The following is an 18,819-nucleotide window of genomic DNA, read 5'->3' as shown; positions in this document are numbered from 1 at the left end:
GGGGGGCAACAGTGGGGACATCTCCTGGGATCCAGTGGCCAGGTGGCACCTTCACTCCGTGCCAGCTTGGCAAGCTTTAGAGCTGCTGATGCAGCCTAGCCCACCCCACACCAGGGACTCCCCAGAAGGGTAGAAGCTTCGAGGAGATAGGCCCACCCCATATTTAACCCTCCTGCTCGTCCCTTCGAGGTCACACCAGGAAAATCAGGAGCTGGAGCCACCTAACTCCAGTACATAGATGCTCCAGGCAGCTAATTGCCGTGAAGAAGTGAAGGGCTGGGCACCCTTGCAGAAGGCTTGAGGATCGATGTGTAATTTAGTTAGGCTTCAATGAGTAGGAGATGTGGCTAGTGGAGAAGCAGAAATTTTCCATTCTGTCCTAACTGCCTTGCACAGTAATCACTAGGCAAAACTTGTGAGGGAGGGGGCATAGGTGCCTGGCACACCAGGTGCACTGGGCTGCCCCTGAGATCGGAAGTGAGGGGTGCAGAGCCAAGGGAGACAGAGAGCAGGGCAGCATTTCACTCCCAGGGGAAACAAGCAAAAAAAAAAAAAAAAAAAAGGAAAAAAAAAGCCCAGAGGATTAGACTGAGCAAGTGTTCCTGTGATTATAGCTCAGAGGTGGGAGCTGGGGCTTTCTTCCCACATTATTAATCACTTACCCAGCACTCTGAGCGTCAGAGCCCTGCCATTGTGCCTCCAAGCTGAAAGGTGGGGGGCCCATCCTACCTTCCTCCCCCGGGGACCCAAACTGCATTGTCAGACTTAATTCATTAACATCTGTGAAGTGCTCTGGGCTCCTAGGCTGGAAAGCAGCACAGATTTGGCTCACTCCTGCAATCACTTAGCTGTGCTGGGGAGAAATGGGGTCTGATTTGGACATACTGTGTTGCTGCCAGCCAGTAAAGCACATGGTCAAGCAGAAAGACTAAGAAAGATGAGGAAGAACTCAGGCTTCGTAAAGTGATAATTACATGCAGGTCAAATCTACATCTGAAATGTAACAGGAAATAAGTGAGCGAAATCCCAGGAGGCCTGGGCTAAAATAACACAGGCAAGAGAAAAGCATCACCCCAAAAGCTAACCAAAATACCACCAATTCCAGGATGTCCTGCTTCGCTTCACTTCATTGCTGTGTGGGCAGCTACCTTCATTTGGCCACAGGAGTTCAGGTCTGAGCCTGCAGATGCAGGCATCCTGGGGCACATCATTATATAGTTTCTTACATCCCCAGCATGGCTCCCTGCCCCAGTGGGGAGGACACCTGAGTCAGGAAAGCTGGGCAGCCCTGCCTGTGGAGTGCAGTTCTCCAGAGCAGCTTTCAGAGGCAGAGAAAAGCAGCAGCACTTGGTAAGGCATAGCTGCCTTTGCTCCAGCAGCAGTGCCGTGCAGGGCACAGCAAGGCACTGCTAGTGAGGGGGATGTGGTGCTCAGCTGTGAAAGCACAAGCTTTCAAGTGTTTTCATTTCTGCTGCAGAAAGCTGGGATTGTTTACATGTATTATCTAGTAGCAGATAAAGTTCTCATCTGACTCAAGCTGCCACTCATTCTCAGGCATCACGCTGTGTTAGTCTTAGGACTCTCTGCAGCCAGAGATGAGGGGAGTACCCAGACTCTATGTGGGTGTATTCTTGATGCTGTCCCTGGAGTAACAGAGGATGGTGGCTTTGTGTCTCCTGCCCTGCTGTCCTCATTCCCCAGCTGTAGGTGAGGGCCACATCCAGCTCTAAAGCCTGTGGGTTACCAGCCTGCACCATCTCCCCAGTCAGTCTTGGAAGAGGCCCTAGAACAATTCCACAGTGATGGAGCTGCCTAAGACCTAGCCCTGAGTTTTGGGAAGCTCCTGTGAAGCCTGCCAGCCCTTTCCCTCCCCTGTTGCCCTTAGGAAATGCATGTGCTCCCAATTTGCTAAAATTAGCCAGCCAGCTGTGCAGCACGCTTGCATGGAGCCTCAGTCCCCAGACATAGCTTGCCAGCCAGGTCTGCCAAGGAGGCAACATTCTGCCCAGGGTAACTTGGCTAGCACAGGATGACATAGGTAAGGCAGCAGGAGAGCCTTTCTCCATACCTCTGCCTTCTGAGATTCTGTGAGAACCAAAGCACCAAGCAGCTGAAGGCAGTGGGTAGAAGAAAGAGAGTATCTTCTCTGGCCGAGCCTAGCAAAATCTACCCAGAAGAGGTATAGCCCCTGCAGGGGTCATTCTTTGCCAGCTCCCTTCCTAGCACAGCCTGACAGTATTTCTCCCATCTCACCTACCCTGGGACTATTGCATCCTTTTGCATAGGCATCCTTTTGCACGTGCTCTGAAGCAGAGCAGTGCTTTAGGCAAGAAGCTGCAGCCTGCCCTGTGCAGGGTTACTAACTACCTTTCACTCCCCCTCCCCAGCATGGCTCCTGTACAGAGGCGGCTGAAAAGCGGCGGTGAAAGCACTGCAGCTGCAGAGGGAACAGGCCATTTTTAGCAGAGCAGCTTCCCCGCTGCTGGGCCATGGACAGAGCTGTGTGGGGCTGTGCTGCAACGCTGCAGCCTCCCTCCACTCCCTCACACCCAGCAAAGGTCTTGGCCCACAGCCACGACAGAAAGCTTGTAGCTTTGTGGCGCTTCCTCACTGCCCTATTTCTCACTGGCTGAAATCTCAGGGGATAACTTGATGTCATATGCTTAAACTGCTGGTACTCTTGGGGGTGAAGTTTAACAGGGATGAGGCAGTGCCTGATATGCAGGTACCCAACTGTGGAGTGCCAAGGGCTGCAAAGGGGACGTGCTGAGGAGCCTGCAGAGCTCAGATGCTCCAGAGCACAGCAGCACTGAAGGGCAGTGAGGGTCCTCACTTTGAAGTTTCTGTCCAACTTGGGGTATTTAAAGCCTCTTCTGGAGCTAGTTTTAAAACCAGAGGAGAATTCTTCCTGAGTAACTCCTTTTACTGGTGAAGCGTGGGCTGAGAGGGAGGACAGTCCTATTGAGAACTGCTGGTAACCCCTTAATGATGGGGTGTGCAACACAGCCAGGAATAGACCCACAGAGGCTGAAAAAGGAGCTCAGCTTTTCACCCTCTTTTGCCTTTTTTCTCCCCATGTCATGGCTCCAGCGCCCTGTGAGAACTCATCTTCCACATCATGAGTATTGCCAACTGTAGCACTTCACCAACAGCAATGTTTTTTGCTTGGCAGGTCCTATGGGAGCTAAGCAAATTCCCAGGACCCAAGATGGGAAAACAGCAGCTCAGACAACCCTCCCAAGAACAGGCAATGCCAGAGAAAAGAAGCAGTCCAAAGCCAGAGGTGTTCACTGAACACTGCCCTTCCTGGTCAAGCGCTGATGGGAACTGGGTCAGGCAGGGAGAAAGCAGGAATTCCCCTTTCACACAAGTACAGTGCATTCCCAGCTCCAGAGCTTTAACCACCAGCTAACCCTCCACATTGCCATGCTTTGCCTGTGTTGCCAGCAACATTCCCTCGGCCACTGGAGATGGATCCAGTCCCAGAGCCTGGCCATATCTTTGGGCTCCAGTGCTCTAAGGAGCCAGAAAAGGCTCAGTACCATGAAGACCATGAAGCCTCCAGCTGCAGCTGGGCAAGCCAACCCTAGTAAGCTGCCCCAACATGTGTCCTTTTGCATGTGATGCAGGCCCAGCAAGAGCAGCAAGGGAATCAGGACCCTAGTTGTCTCTCTAACATCCTGCTGGGGAAATGGGGCAGTCCATATTCCCCTCAGCAAAGAAGGTGGCAAACTGCAGTCCACCACCGTTCCTGCATGAGGATATGAGAATAGAGGCATCTGTTGCATCCCATGTAACCATCCATGTGACCCTGCCCATAGGTCTCATTTTTGCTCCTGCTGCTTGCCTGGGCAGGGGTAGTGACCGAATTTACCTTAAGCAGCTCCTTGGGGAAGTCAGTGCCTCCATTGAGTCCCTCCAGGTTGCCAATGAAGTCAGCGCAGGACATTCTCTTCCCAATGTTCTGGGGCAGCCAGGGGGAGAGAAATGCAGGGGTTACCTTCAGGCCAGGGGGTTGTGCTGGCTTGAGCAGGTCCCAGAGCCCTCATTTCTGCAGCAGGGTGAGGGACCAGACAGGTATCAGGGAGGCTGCTTGCAGGGGTGGGGAAGCTGCCAGCTTTGCCCAGACTCTGGAAGTTTTCAATAACCTTTTTATAAGGTCAGTGCTACCTACTCCAAATCACAGCTGATTTTTGAATCTCACTCCTGCTTTTTCTCCCAGTCCACTTTTGTCTTCTTTCCTCATCCCACCTCCACATCTTCCAGCTCAGCGTATCTCCTCCAGAGCCCCACTCACTCCTTTGCCAGCCCCTCCTCTCCTTCAGCCTTTCTCCCCTCTCCTGCCCAGACACCTTAGGGTTGACCAGCTCTCATAGGCCCAGGATCTCATGCTTCCTCCTCATGTGGCTTTGTCCTTGCAAGTCCTCACTCTTTCCCCAGAACCTATGGTTCAGGGTGGTAAGGTCAAATAGATGGGGCTGATAGCAGTGGGGACTTACATGTCCATGCAGATCTGTGTTTAGCAGCATCAGGGCACAGGTGAGGGTGTGGGCTCCATCTGCAGCACAAGTACAGGACAGGAATTAGAGCCTCCAGTCAGCCTCACAGCTGGTGCTTCAGTCCCTTGGCATCTCATGCAGGGTATGGGGCCTCTGAGTGGCCAGGACAGCCCCAAGCCTGCACCTCCCACTCCAGGCACATGGAGGACAGAGCAGTCAGTGTGGTGCTGGCAGCACACAGGCAATTAGACAAGGAGGCCACTGAATTAAAGCTCTTCCCAAACCTGAGCAATCAAACTCCCTTCCAAGCCTGCAGTCCCTTTAGTCAGGCAGCGATGCTGCAGCTAACCCTGCAGAGCTCCTAGCACAGCAAGGTGGGACAGGCACAGCCGTCTGCCAGCCAGGGAGCCTGAACCTCAAGTGCTCCAGAGCCAGCCCAGAGCAGTCCCAGCAAGTGAACACACAGAGGAGAGGCACAAACATGTGAAACAGTACAAAGTGGGTATCTGTGCCGCCCTGAGTGCCAAGCACTCGAGTTTTCTCACCTGGCTATTCCCTGAGCCGACAGCCAGAGAGCTGGGGTCTATTTGGTGAGGAGGGCCTTCTCTCGCCTCTTGTGCTAATCTGCTCAAGGTCAGAATTAAGTATGGGTTGAGCCCTAATTACGTATGAGCCGACTGGAGCAGGCTTAAAAACAACAAAATTCTAAAGCATCTGTCATTTGAGGGCAATGACATCTCTGTAACTGGGGCTGTCTCCTCAGTACAGGCTCAGCCTGCTCTCTGGTTTCAGTTTTGAGCACGTTGACTGAGCTGATGATGAGCAGGCTCATTTCAAACACACACACACAAACACATAGTTTCTTACCCTCTGATGGGATAGCACTGGGATTACACTCGTAATAGCGCTGGGAAAAATGAGCCAGCACTCGCTCTCGCTCTTGCGTCTCTCCCATCAAGGCCAGCTCCTTTAGAAAGGACCTGAAGAAGTAGCAACAATGTTGGTCACATGTGAAACCCATAAGCAGCTTCTCCAACTCACCCTGCACAGAAGTGGAGCTATGCTTTCTGGTTGGGAGACCCTGTGTACTGGATTAAGCCCTGCAGGCACACATCACTCTTAACAAGCTGCAGGGCTCCCCTCTAAGCCCATGTCACCAAACCCTGCCAGCACACTGCAGAGACCTACATCCATTCCCAGGATCTACATGAGGAAAGGAGGCAAGGGTAACACCAGGATGGACCAGATTCAAGGCCTAGAAAGCCAGTTCTAGGTGAACCTGACCATCACCCAACTGCACTGACCATTGAGTTAAGACCAGGGATGCTTTTTCTTGGTTGTGTGACTGAGGGACCATTTTGGGAATCACCCTCCCCTTTTTAAGAGGATCTCCAGGTGGGAGTCATGGGATCTGCCTCACATTTGTGTAGGTGTGGAGTTCTGCTGAGACCCCACTGGGGTAGTCACCACACACATGCACATGTGCATGCACTGAGCTCTGACCTGAGAGCCTGGTCCAGGCTCATCCCTGTGAAAACGAAGAACTTCAGATATTCCCCTGCCACCATCCTGCTGAACTCATTGCTGAAATAGAAAAGGGGGAGGGTGAGAGAGGGATAAATCAGACTGTGAGGATAGCTGAAGGCACACAGGGGTGGGGTGGATTCTAGGAGGTTGAGGGCTTCCCAGAGCTGTGGGAAGCATGCCAAGAACAGAAACACCCCACACTCCCATGAAACTCAGAGGAATCACTCACAGATCCAGTAGGAATACTGGGCATGTAAGAGAAACTGGAGAAGCTAGAGCTGTAAGGGCCCATGACAGGTCAGATAGCTGTCCTCCTGCCCCAACACTGTACTGAAGCATCCAAGATGCAGTCATGGTAGGAAGGTATCAAAACCTGTATGTCTCTTAGGTTTCAAGACTTTCAGGGTGAACATCTGGTACAGACATATCAATCACAGGGAGCCAATTCTGGGGTCCTGCCAGCTATTCCCTGCCAGCCTAGTACCCTCTAAGGGCAGCAGCTGTGAGTGCACTGTGGGTGCAGGTGTGTCCCGTGCAGAATGGAACTACCCTCACACATACTTCTTCCCCAAGTGGCGGGCCACGTCTGCTTTTTTAAAGCCATCCAGGTTGTACAGCCTCTTGGCCAGGCGTTTGGCGGCCTCCAGGTCAGCCTTGTGCCCATTGGAGAGGGTGTCTGTGCTGCCCAGGGTCAGCTGCTCCACGCTGTCCATCTCAGAGTACTGGCTCAAGGGGTGGTTGCTGTAATGGGAAGAGACACTCTGCATTAGCCTGTCGACCAATCCTCTCATTCAGCTTCTCATGAAATGCAAGGTCCTTACCTGCTTTAGAGACCAGCTACTCACTGCTGGGACCCAAGATGGCCCTGGGTCCAGTGGTTAGAGACACTCTGAAGTCAGGTTTGGGAGATAAGGAAAGGTTTGGAGATGTGGCTGGAGAAGAGGTGGTATGACAGGACAGCTCCAGTGACTCAAGGCAGGACCAAGGCACACAAACACACAACCAAACTGGATGCAGAGAGACAGGACAACTATTCCAAAGTCCCTCACCCTGAGCCTGTGAAACTGCATGTGTGGGCCCAGACTCTGCCAAGCTCAGCTGTAGTGGAGATTTGGAGCAGAAACATGGACATCACATGCTGTCCAACAGATCCACACTCATTTATTAACCTGGACAAACTCTTTGTGGTGCTCTCAAGTGCAGTTTCTACCTGAGATAAGATGACTTTGCTTGTCTTTTCCCACCCACAGACTTCAAAGCACTTCACAAAATGGAAAACTGTGGCAGAGAGGGCAAAGACAAAGGAAAACTGCCCCAGCCTCCCTGCTCACAGTGGGGTGTACCATCTTTTTCAGGCTGCCCATCAGCTCTCATCCTATCATGCCTTAAATGGCCAAGTTAGGAGACGCTCTTGGCTTGGACCCCAAAGCAGTCTGACTCATCAGTGTAGAAGTTATCCCAACCAAAGTGCTGGTTGAATTTAACCAACAACAAACGTTAAGCAACTTTGACCTCACCCAAATTTTCTGGCAGCCCTCACAATGTTCCAGTCTGATTTATTTTTAAAAGTCTCTAATTGACTTTAAAGAGGCCTGCTCTCCTGAACCAATTACCCAGGACAATCTCCTTGAGGCTCTGCTTCTTACACGAAGGACAAGCCTCCTTTCTGCTCAGTGCTGCCTGTCTCAGGGGAGCCCTGTGCAGCACTGATAGGCTGTTCTGTGCCTCTGGCTCTTGGGCACCTTTCTCCCACCTTCCTGGCATCCCCAGCTGGTGTGTTCCAGGGAAAGCTGCTCTGCATTCAAATCCATGGGCCAGACATTTCCCTGCTGAAAAGTGGCTCTGACACCCAAAGAAACGCACTTGGCCTGGACCACTGCTGAGCTTGGCAGTACTGGGTAGTGATTGTAGTAAGACCTGGATGTGCGGCCTAGTAAAAATCCGTGCTCATTTGGCTCCAGCCCTCCTCAGGGAGCCTGCCCATCACCCCCTGCCACCCTGGTTGGAGCAGCCACGAGAGTGGTCACTAGGAATTCACCAGCTCTGAGTACAGCTGCTCTGGGAAGCAGTACTGGGCAGAAGGCAGACAGCAACACTGTCCCCAGCACGTCCTGTTCTGTGGGTATCCCTCCCACATGCCTAAAACCTCCACCCAAAATAGGGTGGCCAAATGAAACGGGCCCTGATGCCTGCTGCCCTCCAGTTGTGCTTGGCTATGCCTGCACTGGCTGGCAGGGCCAAAGCTGTCCCAGTGAGTGCCCAACAGCAGAACAGGCTGGGTGCTTTGGGGCCAGTGCTGGGCACATGCCTCAGCCCCACTTTGGCTCCTTGTGTGACTGCAGACACTGTGCCCCCAGCCAAGGACAGAGCTCACAGGTTCTTTGCTTCCCAGCAGCAGTTCAGATTAATCCATCCCAGTGACTGTCAACTGCCAGCTGTGGGTTGTGGTGACTATTTTTCTCTAAGACTCTATCTAGTATCACAATGCACAGGCACTAACCCCTTCCCAGCCCAGCAGCTCTAAGGCTGCTTTTCCAGTCACCAGCTGAGCTATGAAACAAAAAGCCACAACTGCCCATGCTCCAACTGCACCTTCAGAGCAAGTGGCTGCTCAGTCACCCTTTGAAGACCTTTTAATTCTTTTCAACTATCATCACTAAAATCTCCTGATATCCTTCTGGACTTTGCCTGTACTGCTTCAGTGGTTGTCCTCCCTCACACAGACAGCTTCTGGAGCCTTCAGGGGCAAACCTGGAGTTCAGAGTTTCCCCACCATAGCCTCTCTTTCCTACCTAGTGCTGAGCAACTGCACACGGGGCCAGTTACAAAACCTCTCTTGTCCTTCAATATCTGTATCTCCCTGTAGGCTCCCAACCTGTGGCTGCAGTTCTTGCCTTATGTCTTGCAATGACCATGCAGGGATCAGGGCCTGGGTCTCAAAGCACCTCTGTCCATGTTATCTGCTGTCCCATCCTTCACCAAGTCCCCATAGTGATCTGGGTTTTTACATCAGCACAGCACAACCTTGCTCTCAGGATGAGACACTACCCAGTCATGCTATGAAACGAGTTTTTGTCCAACACTCAAGCCACTCGCATGCTATTAAATATGGACCATCAGTCTTGATAGGCTAAGTGCCTCATTCACAGCACCTGTCTGTCAGCACTCAAGGCCCCACTTTGGATAACATGCAGCTTAAAGAGAGGAAAAAAAAAAAGGCCCAATCCTCAAGAAAATGGAGAACAGAGCAAAAGGATGTGTCTGTGTCTGAGGCAACAGAGGTGATGTTAATTTCCTTGCTAATGAGCTAATATCTCAGGGAGGTTTTTCTTAGTATACTTTCTAAAGTGACATTTCAGCTTGGCTTGAAGAAACACTGATAATATTTTTTTACATCAGATACATTTTCAACATGAAAACTGGACCATAGTCAATGAAAAAAGATCAAATTTGGTCTGGTGCAAGTATCCTCAGTGTGCCTGAAATAAGTCATCCCTCAGCAGACCCAGTGCTTGCTCATTCCCCTCCCTGCTGCCCACCTAGGACAGCCACTGCCACTCCAAACAGGTCCTCCTGTCACCTCAGAGGTGTTTGCTACAGAGCCCAAGTTTCCAGGGCCTTGGCAGCAGTAAGGTGCTTCTGGGTGGTCTCTGTGAGGAACATATGTGACCCAGAACAAGACTCACCCCAGGACCCCTTCACCAACCACTTGCCATGCTAGCTCAGCACAAAGATTACATTGAGCTCCCAGCCCTGGGGAGCTGCTACAGGGCCAGGGTCGCACTTGAGGCCTCTGCACCACAGACACTCCTTCCCCAAGGCCAGATGCTTCTCCAGGACACATTTGTTCCTCCTCAGGGCCAAATGCTCCTTTCCTGGAGCCAGATCCACATCTCGACCCCATATTCCTCTACTCATCGACTGCCCAGAGCCTAGCAGGGGAGACTGCAGCACCTTCCCTCCCTGCAATGCAGCATGTCACTGCAGGAGCCCTGACACCTCTCCACCTTCCACCACAAACCAAGCTTATTCAGCACCATGTTCTCTTCATGGCTGCCAGCAACCAGGAGCAAATCTCTCCTGGACATGGAACACCAATAAGGCACCTGCTCCGCAAAGCCTTCCCCAGAGGACTGACCTCCAGCTCTTGGCTGTCCACAGGGATATATCTGCATGGTGAGACCTTTCCCACACTGTATCTTCATGGTGGGATCCTTCCTGCATCAGTGCCCTGGTCCCCAGGAAAAGTGAAAGAGAAACATCCCTGGGGACATGCTTGGCTGCATGGCAACTGGTTTCAGCTAACGGTGCTTAGCTGAGCTCCTGGGTTGTCCAGGTCCTGCCTGACACATTTCCAGGTGAGACACCTGCTGTACAAAACTCAAAACCTCCAACCACAATCCAGGCGTCATTTGCTCCGCATGGGAGGCTGGTTTGAATCCTGCACCACAGAGGGACAGGACAGGAGCCTGGTCTGAGCCCCCAAGGGACAGGTGCATGGGCAGAGCTGCACTCTGCCTTCAGTTCCCCCCAACATGTCTAGATGCCTGATGCCTCCACCAAGTGAGCTCAGCCTGCCTAATATTGCTGCTAAGAATGTACCAGACTGGATCTTTGGCTGAGCTAAATAAATGCAGCTCCCTCCACTGGTCTCAGTGGAGTGACTTTGATTTATGACATCCAAGATCTGGGCTGGTTCATTCCTCGCCGAATTGAAGTTAGAGTTTGAAGGACACTTGAAGGTCAGCCAGACAAGTCTCCAATCACAGACAGTGCTGGTTCTGCTTTCTGGCAGCCCTGGAGTCCAGCCTGGTCCTCAAATCACCCAGCCACAGAAGCACCCACCAGTATTACTGCTGCCAGATCCAGGACCAAACTTTGGGCTGCTGTGCCCCTCCTCAGTCCTGTTTCTCTACAGCCTTCCAGAGCCTCACCTGCAGCAGAAGCCCTCTTTGGAGACACCTGTCTGTCATCCATCATCCCATCTCACCAGCCCCTCTTCCCTCTTGTAGGGGACACAACCACTCCTACAGAGAGAGGTGCTGACTCTGCAATCCCACCAAACAACTTCTAGAGCCTTAAATCTGGTTACTTACCTGCTGAGTGGAGGGTTGTCTTCTTCAGAGACACAGATGCCAGGGTGTCAGCACAGAAAAACCTGGGCCTCTTGAATCTTTGGGCAAAGCCCAACCTGGGGATTCTGTCAGACCCAGGGCCCAGAATTAACACCTAAAACAAGGGGCTGCATTCCACGAGGATGTGCTGCCACTTGTGCCTCTGTGTGCAGCCCTGCCAGCCCTGGGACCCTGCCTTCTGCCCCCTTCCTCCATGCTGCAGAGCGCTGGTGTGTCCTGTGTCCCAGTTCTTGCTGCCCTTCATGACTTGAAATCCTTGGGAGAAAATCCCCCCAGGCTTGTGCCCTATTTATTGCTATGCCAATGCTTGCAGGGAGACCTCTTCATCCTCCACCCTAGCTTTGTCCCACTCCTGTGCTTCCACTCCACCCCATCCCTCCCTTCCCCTATCTCCATCCCTTCCTCACTGCCCTCCTTCGAAGCGCTGCTCAGCTCTCACCCACAAGCTCCTGCATCACACCCAGAATCCACCCTACAGGGCCCCGAACTGGGAACACCTCTCAGGGCATCATCTCTCAGTTTGCCCAGTGCCAAGTGGGAGCTCAGGCTAGCTAACAGACCTGCGTTGGAAGGGGAGGGGCACAGGCTCACTGACTGCTGCAGTAACAAAAGGGACCTTATAAAGCAACCCAGCGGAGCTGACTGGCAGGGCCCCGGCGCTCCAGCACGCGCAGGCAGCCACAGTCTGGCAGCGAAGGAGGTTTCGCTCCCGGCCGGGAGGCTGCCATCCCACGGGCTCCACGGGACTGCCACGCAGCCATAGCTGAGGGTTGAGCTCTCCCTCTAGTGAGGCTCCGGCCGTGCGGCCCCTCGCTGTAGTATCGGGTCCCCCACAGGCTTCTCCAGCCTGCCCTTCTTTCCGTCCCACCTCGGGCGATGGCCCCGATTCGGGTCCCGGCAGAGCTCCCGCGGGGGACGAGTCACATCCCTTCCCTCGGCTGGCCCTCATCTGGGACCGGAATGAAGAGGGATGGGCAGAGAGGAGTGGGATGGGCAAGGGAAGCTGGGCGGCTGAATTTCAGGCGGGTCGCATGCTCAGGCGGTTGCAGTTTACCTATTTACATCCCCGCACCCCGTAGCGCTGCCCGAGGGCTGCTGTGTAGGCAGCGTGGCAGGCGGGGTGGCGCTCCGGGGCCGCTTACACCGGCCGAACCCCCGTCATTTGGGCCCGCGGCTGCAGAAGTTTGGCTGCCGCCACAAGGGCAACCTTCCTGCGGTCCCCAGGTGTGCCCCGCTCCCACCCCACCACCTCGCCAGCACCACACCTGCCCGTGCCAGCCCCGGCGGGACGCTCTCAGCCCTGGAGGGCTCTGCCCCCGCACACACTCTGGGTGTCATTGTCTGTGCCCCACGGACAGGCTGCTTGAGCTGCAGCCTTTGCTCACTGAGCACAGCGGACCTGTGCACCTTCACCTCCCACCTAGACAGGACGATAACACTCTGCGATAACTCACAGAGCCTCTGCCCTGTGCTGGGGGTACCGCTGCGGGGTGTCCTGCTGTGGAGGGGTGGGGAAGGGGTCCACTCTGGGACCTTTGTTTTTCAGCCTTTACTCCCTCCCTTTCAGCCAAGGCCATCGGACGAGTCACAGGCATCCCAGCATATGGAGAGGCCTTAATGGGTCTGCATTTAGCCACACTCCCCACATACACGGTCAAGGCAAAAGTGTGGCCTCAGACTATCACATGCTAAGGGACACCAGAGCCTCCATCTGAGCCAGCAGACTGCACCCAGCAAGGCCACTGCGACAGAGCACAATCCACTTCCCTGGCAATGCAGGGGACATTACCAGCTTGGCCATCCCTGCTACCAAGAATAGAATAGAATAGAATAGAATAGAATAGAATAGAATAGAATCGAATCGAATAGAATAGAATAGAATAGAATAGAATAGAATAGAATAGAATAGAATAGAATAGACCAGGTTGGAAGAGACCTTCGAGATTATCGCGTCCAACCTATCATCCAACACCACCCAACCAACTAAACCATGGCACCAAGCACCCAGTCAAGTCTCCTCCTGAACACCTCCAGTGATGGCGACTCCAACACCTCCTCGCGCAGCCCATTCCAATGGGCAATCACTCTCTCTGTGTAAAAATTCCTCCTAACCTCCAGCCTAAACCTCCCCTGGCGCAGCCTGAGACTGTGTCCTCTTGTTCTGGTACTGGTTGCCTCTGCCTGTCTACAACCTCCCTTTAGGTAGTTGTAGACAGCAATAAGGTCACCCCTGAGTCTCCTCTTCTCCAGGCTAAGCAATCCCAGCTCCCTCAGCCTCTCCTCACAGGGCTTGTGTTCCAAGCCCCTCACCAACTTTGTTGCCCTTCTCTGGACTCGTTCCAGCAAGTCAACATCCTTCCAAATCTGAGTGGCCCAGAACTGGACACAGTACTCGAGGTGTGGCCTAACCAGTGCAGTGTACAGGGGCAGAATGACCTCCCTACTCCTGCTGGCCACACTGTTCCTGATACAGGCCAGGATGCCATTGGCCCTCTTGGCTGCCTGGGCACACTGCTGGCTCATGTTCAGCCTACCATCAACCAGCACCCCCAGGTCCCTCTCTGCCTGGCTGCTCTCCAGCCACTCTGACCCCAGCCTGTAGCACTGCATGGGGTTGTTGTGGCCAATGTGCAGAACCTGGCACTTGGATGTGTTAAATCTCACGCAGTTGGACTCTGCCCAGCTGTCCAGCCAGTCCAGGTCCCTCTGCAGAGCCTCTCTACCCTCCAGCAGATCAACTCCTGCCCCCAGCTTGGTGTCGTCAGCAAATTTACTGATGATGGACTCAATGCCCTCATCCAGATCATCACTAAAGATGTTAAAGAGCACAGGGCCCAGCACTGATCCCTGGGGCACACCACTGGTGACTGGCCGCCAGCTGGATGTGTCACCATTCACCACCACTCTCTGGGCTCGGCCATCCAGCCAGTTCCTAACCCATCGCAGTGTGCTCCTGTCCAAGCCATGGGCTGACAGCTTGGCCAGCAGTTTGCTGTGGGGGACAGTGTCAAAGGCCTTGCTGAGGTCCAGGTAGACTACATCCACAGGCCTCCCTACATCCACCAGGTGGGTCACCTGATCATAGAAGGAGATCAGGTTGTTCAGGCAGGACCTACCCTTCCTAAATCCAAGAGATGGAAAGTCCACTCCAATAATTAACACCAAAGGTTTTGGGTAGCACAAGGAAAACAGCCACAGAGCAGCATACACAGGCCTAGGCCTGCTGGTGTTCATCACCAGTCACCCTTTACATCAAAGCCCTGCAGCCTGAGGTCATCTCTGGCAGCCCTGAGTCTGACAGCACAGCCTTCACCCAAGAGGCCTCTCGCCTTTGGACTCAAGTCCATCTGAGCTGGTGGCAGTTTTGCTTGTGACTGTCAACAATCATGGATGCCCTACTCTGGCCCTGTGATGTTGCATTACTATGGCTGCAGAGGTTCCTTAGTTTCTTTCACCAGTTATTTCCATTGAATACACCTTAGTGGGAGCATCACAAGAATACTCCCTGCTCAAGGAGATCAGCCTTACCATTATAGCGGGGGTTGGAACAGACTTCTGGAGATCATCTAGTCCAATCCCTCTGCTAAAGCAGGTTCACCTAGATCAGGCTGCCCAGGAACGCATCCAGGCAGGTTTTGAGTATCTCTAGAGAAGTTACACTCCATGACCTCTCTGGGCAGCCAGTTCCAGTGCTCTGTCACCCTCAAAGTAAAGAAGTATTTTCTTATGTTCAGATGGAACAGGAGATGCTGGTTCCATCTCAGGAATTTTTAAGCAATCAGCCCAGATACCTCTTTCTCAAACTACATGGGAAACTTTAGCTTCATGGCTGGCTCCACTCAGTGTCTAGAAAGCTGGTAGCACTAGTGATGGGGAAAGAGGAAACTTCTTGTATCTCTTCCTTGCCAGAAAGCCCTGTCTCTTGAAGACTGACTCTGCAAATGATGGGCTGTCTTAGCCCCTGGTACCCCATGCCTTCCCTGTTTTCCAGTTGAGTTCCTGCTCGTAGTCCCAAATTTCCACTCCACTGCACAAAGGCAGCAGATCTCAACCACACCTGCCTCCCTGTCTGCTATCGCCCACTGGGGCTGCAAGGGGAAGCTCATTCCATGTTGGGGAGCAAAGAGTTGGGCTGCTGCCTGCCAGGAGCCTGTGGGAGGGCCCTGCCTCCCCATACATCATTTCTCACTGTCTTTCCTGCAGCCTCCGCTTCAGGTCACGGCTGGAGCCAGAGCAAGTGCTCACAAGTTGTGGGGCAGCATGGCAAGTCTGAACAGCACTCACAGCCCAAGATGAGCAAGTAATGGGGCCTGAATCAACCAAAGAAGAGCTGTGCAGGGACCTACAATAATCAAAGGAATAATTTCTAAATAGGGAAAGATAGTTGCTTGGGACATTTTATGTATATGTAATAGAGGACAAGGTTGGTGCTTATGGGGCTATGGAAAGCCCAAACCTCAGGGTGCCCAGGCCAGCGAGTGCTGTGATGGCTGCAGCTGGGTTTCCTCTGTGCTCCCCTGACATCAAAGTAGAGATACACATGCTTGTGAGAACTGGAAGAGAAGGGAAGAGGCTCAGCAAAAATGGACTCAGCAAAGATCCAGGGCAATTTAGAAAGGTATACAACAACCATCCATGGCCTGTGCCATAGCCCAGCCCGGCTCTGAAAGCAAGCTAGGAGGGGAGCACAGTGCCACAGCACCCTTATCACTGCTGTCACACTCTGTGCTCCACTGACTGTAAACCAGTCAGAAAAGAATCTCTAAGTGACCTCATTGCCATCTTGCCACCAGCTGCATCTCTTGACATTTTCCCATGTCCCTGCAGCAGTGCTGCTGTGGTATGATGACACCCTGTGGATGGTAAGTCAGACACTGTCCATTCAGTTTCTCCAGGCTGCTGTTTCAGTCCCTTATCTTTGCAGAGGACTAGAAGGCCAGTTCTTCCTCCAGAGAGCACTTATCATGGCTGGATACTGCCACCATTCACTTCCTTGTGCCTCTCAGACATCACCAGTTTTACTGCACAAACCTTGCTTGGCCTCTGTGCCACCATGACCCTGGCTGTGGTGTCCCAGAGAAAGGGAAGGCCTAACCTGGTATTTCCCTGTCCCAAAATGCCCTTGGAGTGATACAGGGACCACAGAGCAGATGGGATATCCCACACTCCTCTCTTGACTGCAGACACCAGAAACAAGACAGAGCTCAGGTCCCCACCTGGCCACTCCAAGCTGAACCTAAAAGAATAGCACAGGTTGCAAACAGAAGTGGCATAAGCTTGACCGGGAAAAGACCAAACCCCAAAAAGTTTGATGTGGAAAAGATCAAAGCCTAGAAAGTGCCATTGCTCAGGTTACTGGGCAAACCTGCCTGGTGGATGTAGGGAGGCCTGTTGATGTAGTCTACCTGGACCTCAGCAAGGCCTTTGACACCGTCCCCCATAGCAAACTGCTGGCCAAGCTGTCAGCCCATGGCTTGGACAGGAGCACACTGCGATGGGTTAGGAACTGGCTGGAGGGCCGAGCCCAGAGAGTGGTGGTGAATGGTGCCACATCCAGCTGGTGGCCAGTCACTAGTGGTGTGCCCCAAGGATCAGTGCTGGGCCCTGTGCTCTTTAACATCTTTAGTGATGATCTGGATGAGGGCATTGAGTCCATCATCAGTAAATTTGCTGACGACACCAAGCTGGGGGCAGGAGTTGATCTGCTGGAGGGTAGAGAGGCTCTGCAGAGGGACCTCAACAGGCTGGACAGCTGGGCAGAGTCCAACGGCATGAGATTTAACACATCCAAGTGCCGGGTTCTGCACATTGGCCACAACAACCCCATGCAGTGCTACAGGCTGGGGTCAGAGTGGCTGGAGAGCAGCCAGGCAGAGAGGGACCTGGGGGTACTGGTCGATGGTAGGCTGAACATGAGCCTGCAGTGTGCCCAGGCAGCCAAGAGGGCCAATGGCATCCTGGCCTGCATCAGGAACAGTGTGGCCAGCAGGAGTAGGGAGGTCATTCTGCCCCTGTACACTGCACTGGTTAGGCCACACCTCGAGTACTGTGTCCAGTTCTGGGCCCCTCAGTTTAGGAAGGATGTTGACTTGCTGGAACGAGTCCAGAGAAGGGCAACAAAGTTGGTGAGGGGTTTGGAACACAAGCCCTATGAGGAGAGGCTGAGGGAGCTGGGGTTGCTCAGCCTGGAGAAGAGGAGACTCAGGGGTGACCTTATCACTCTCTACAACTACCTAAAGGGAGGTTGTAGACAGGCGGATGATGGTCTCTTCTCCCAGGCACCCAGTACCAGAACAAGAGGACACAGTCTCAGGCTGCGCCAGGGGAGGTTCGGGTTGGATGTTAGGAAGAAGTTCTATACAGAAAGAGTGATTGCGCTATGGAATGGGCTGCCCGGGGAGGTGGTGGAGTCGCCGTCATTGAAGGTGCTCAGGAGGAGACTTGATGGGGTGCTTGGTGCCATGGGTTAGCTGTTTGGGTGGGTTGGATTGGTTGATGGGTTGGACACGATGATCTTGAAGGTCTCTTCCAACCTGGTTTGGTTTATTCTAATAATAAAGGTTTATTCTAATTCTAAAGAGACCTTTCAGGAGAGCAATGCAAACAGGAAGGCCAGCACTGGCATGACTGAGACACCAAGTCCTCTGAGAGTTGCCATCTCTGCAGCCGAACCACTGGACCAGACCTGGCATCCAGACCAGACCTAACCACACTCCATATGAGTGTACCATGGAAAAGAGAAAAGATGCGGCCTGCCAACCTGCCACACCACATGTGCCGCAGCCCAAGACCTTGCTGGAAAGGTAGCAATGGTGCAGGATGGTAGATGCCTCACCCTGGACACAGTCTCACACAGAGACACATCAAAGCCTGCTCCATCAGAGATCTCCCCAAGTGTGGGGCAGCCATCCTGAGCCTGGGTTCAGGCAGGGTAGGAGCAACATACAGGGAGCCTCTGGTGGGCTGTGATCATCTCTGCCCTCAATATCGTAATAAACACAAGGCTGAAGGTTCAGGAGGCCAGGACAGTAAGTACAAGGCCCTAGGACTCTTGCCTTCAAAAATTGGGAAGCTGCTCCTTAGATGGTGAGTGATGCTGCACTATTGGAAGTCTTAGCCTCCAGGAGGGAAAGGCTGTTCTGAGTCCCATCCTGTTTAGTATCTTTATTGATGATCTGGATGAGGTGATTGAGTCAGTCATGAGTAAATTTGCAGATGGCACCAAGTTGGGAGCAAATGTTGATCAGTTAAAGGGTAGAAGGGCTCTCCAGAGGGACCTTGACGAGCTGGACAGATGGGCAGAGTCCAACATGATGACATTCAACGAGTCCAAGTGCCGAGTGCTGCACTTTGGCCATGGCAACCCCATGCAGAGCTACAGGCTGGGGTCCAAGTGGCTGGAGAGCTGCTAAACAGAAAGGGACCTGGGGGTGCTGATTCACAGCCACCTAAACATGAGCCAGCAGTGTGCCCAGGTGGGCAAGAAGGCCAATGACATCCTGGTCTGCATCAAGAATAGTGTGGCCAGCAGGAGCAGGGAAGTCATTCTGCCCCCGTACTCAGCACTGGTTAGGCCGCACTTTGAGAACAACGTCCAGTTCTGGGCCCCTCAGTTTAAGAAGGACATTGAGACACTTGAACGTGTCCAGAGAAGGGCA

General features: G+C 53.1%; 1 protein-coding gene across 2 annotated transcripts in view; it reads right to left on the bottom strand.

The window, feature by feature from the left end:
* Positions 1-18,819, bottom strand: part of PSD (pleckstrin and Sec7 domain containing) — a 53,741-nt gene that overhangs the window by 12,623 nt on the left and 22,299 nt on the right. Inside the window, exons 7-11 of one of the 2 annotated variants that reach the window (XM_068139735.1) lie at positions 6,582-6,767; positions 6,003-6,083; positions 5,367-5,479; positions 4,500-4,558; positions 3,875-3,964 (exon numbers count right to left, since the gene is read on the bottom strand). In XM_068139735.1, the coding sequence (XP_067995836.1) occupies positions 3,875-3,964; positions 4,500-4,558; positions 5,367-5,479; positions 6,003-6,083; positions 6,582-6,767 (529 nt within the window). The remainder of the gene's footprint in view (positions 1-3,874; positions 3,965-4,499; positions 4,559-5,366; positions 5,480-6,002; positions 6,084-6,581; positions 6,768-18,819) is intronic. The other variant, XM_068139736.1, reaches the window with a different exon arrangement.

Source organism: Melanerpes formicivorus, unplaced genomic scaffold (genome assembly GCF_026170545.1).
Source record: "Melanerpes formicivorus ecotype bairdi unplaced genomic scaffold, bMelFor1.0.p_v2 SCAF_6, whole genome shotgun sequence".
NCBI lineage: Eukaryota > Metazoa > Chordata > Aves > Piciformes > Picidae > Melanerpes > Melanerpes formicivorus.
The sequence above is the reverse complement of the archived record's forward strand: the minus strand, read 5'-3'. Positions and strand labels throughout refer to the sequence as shown.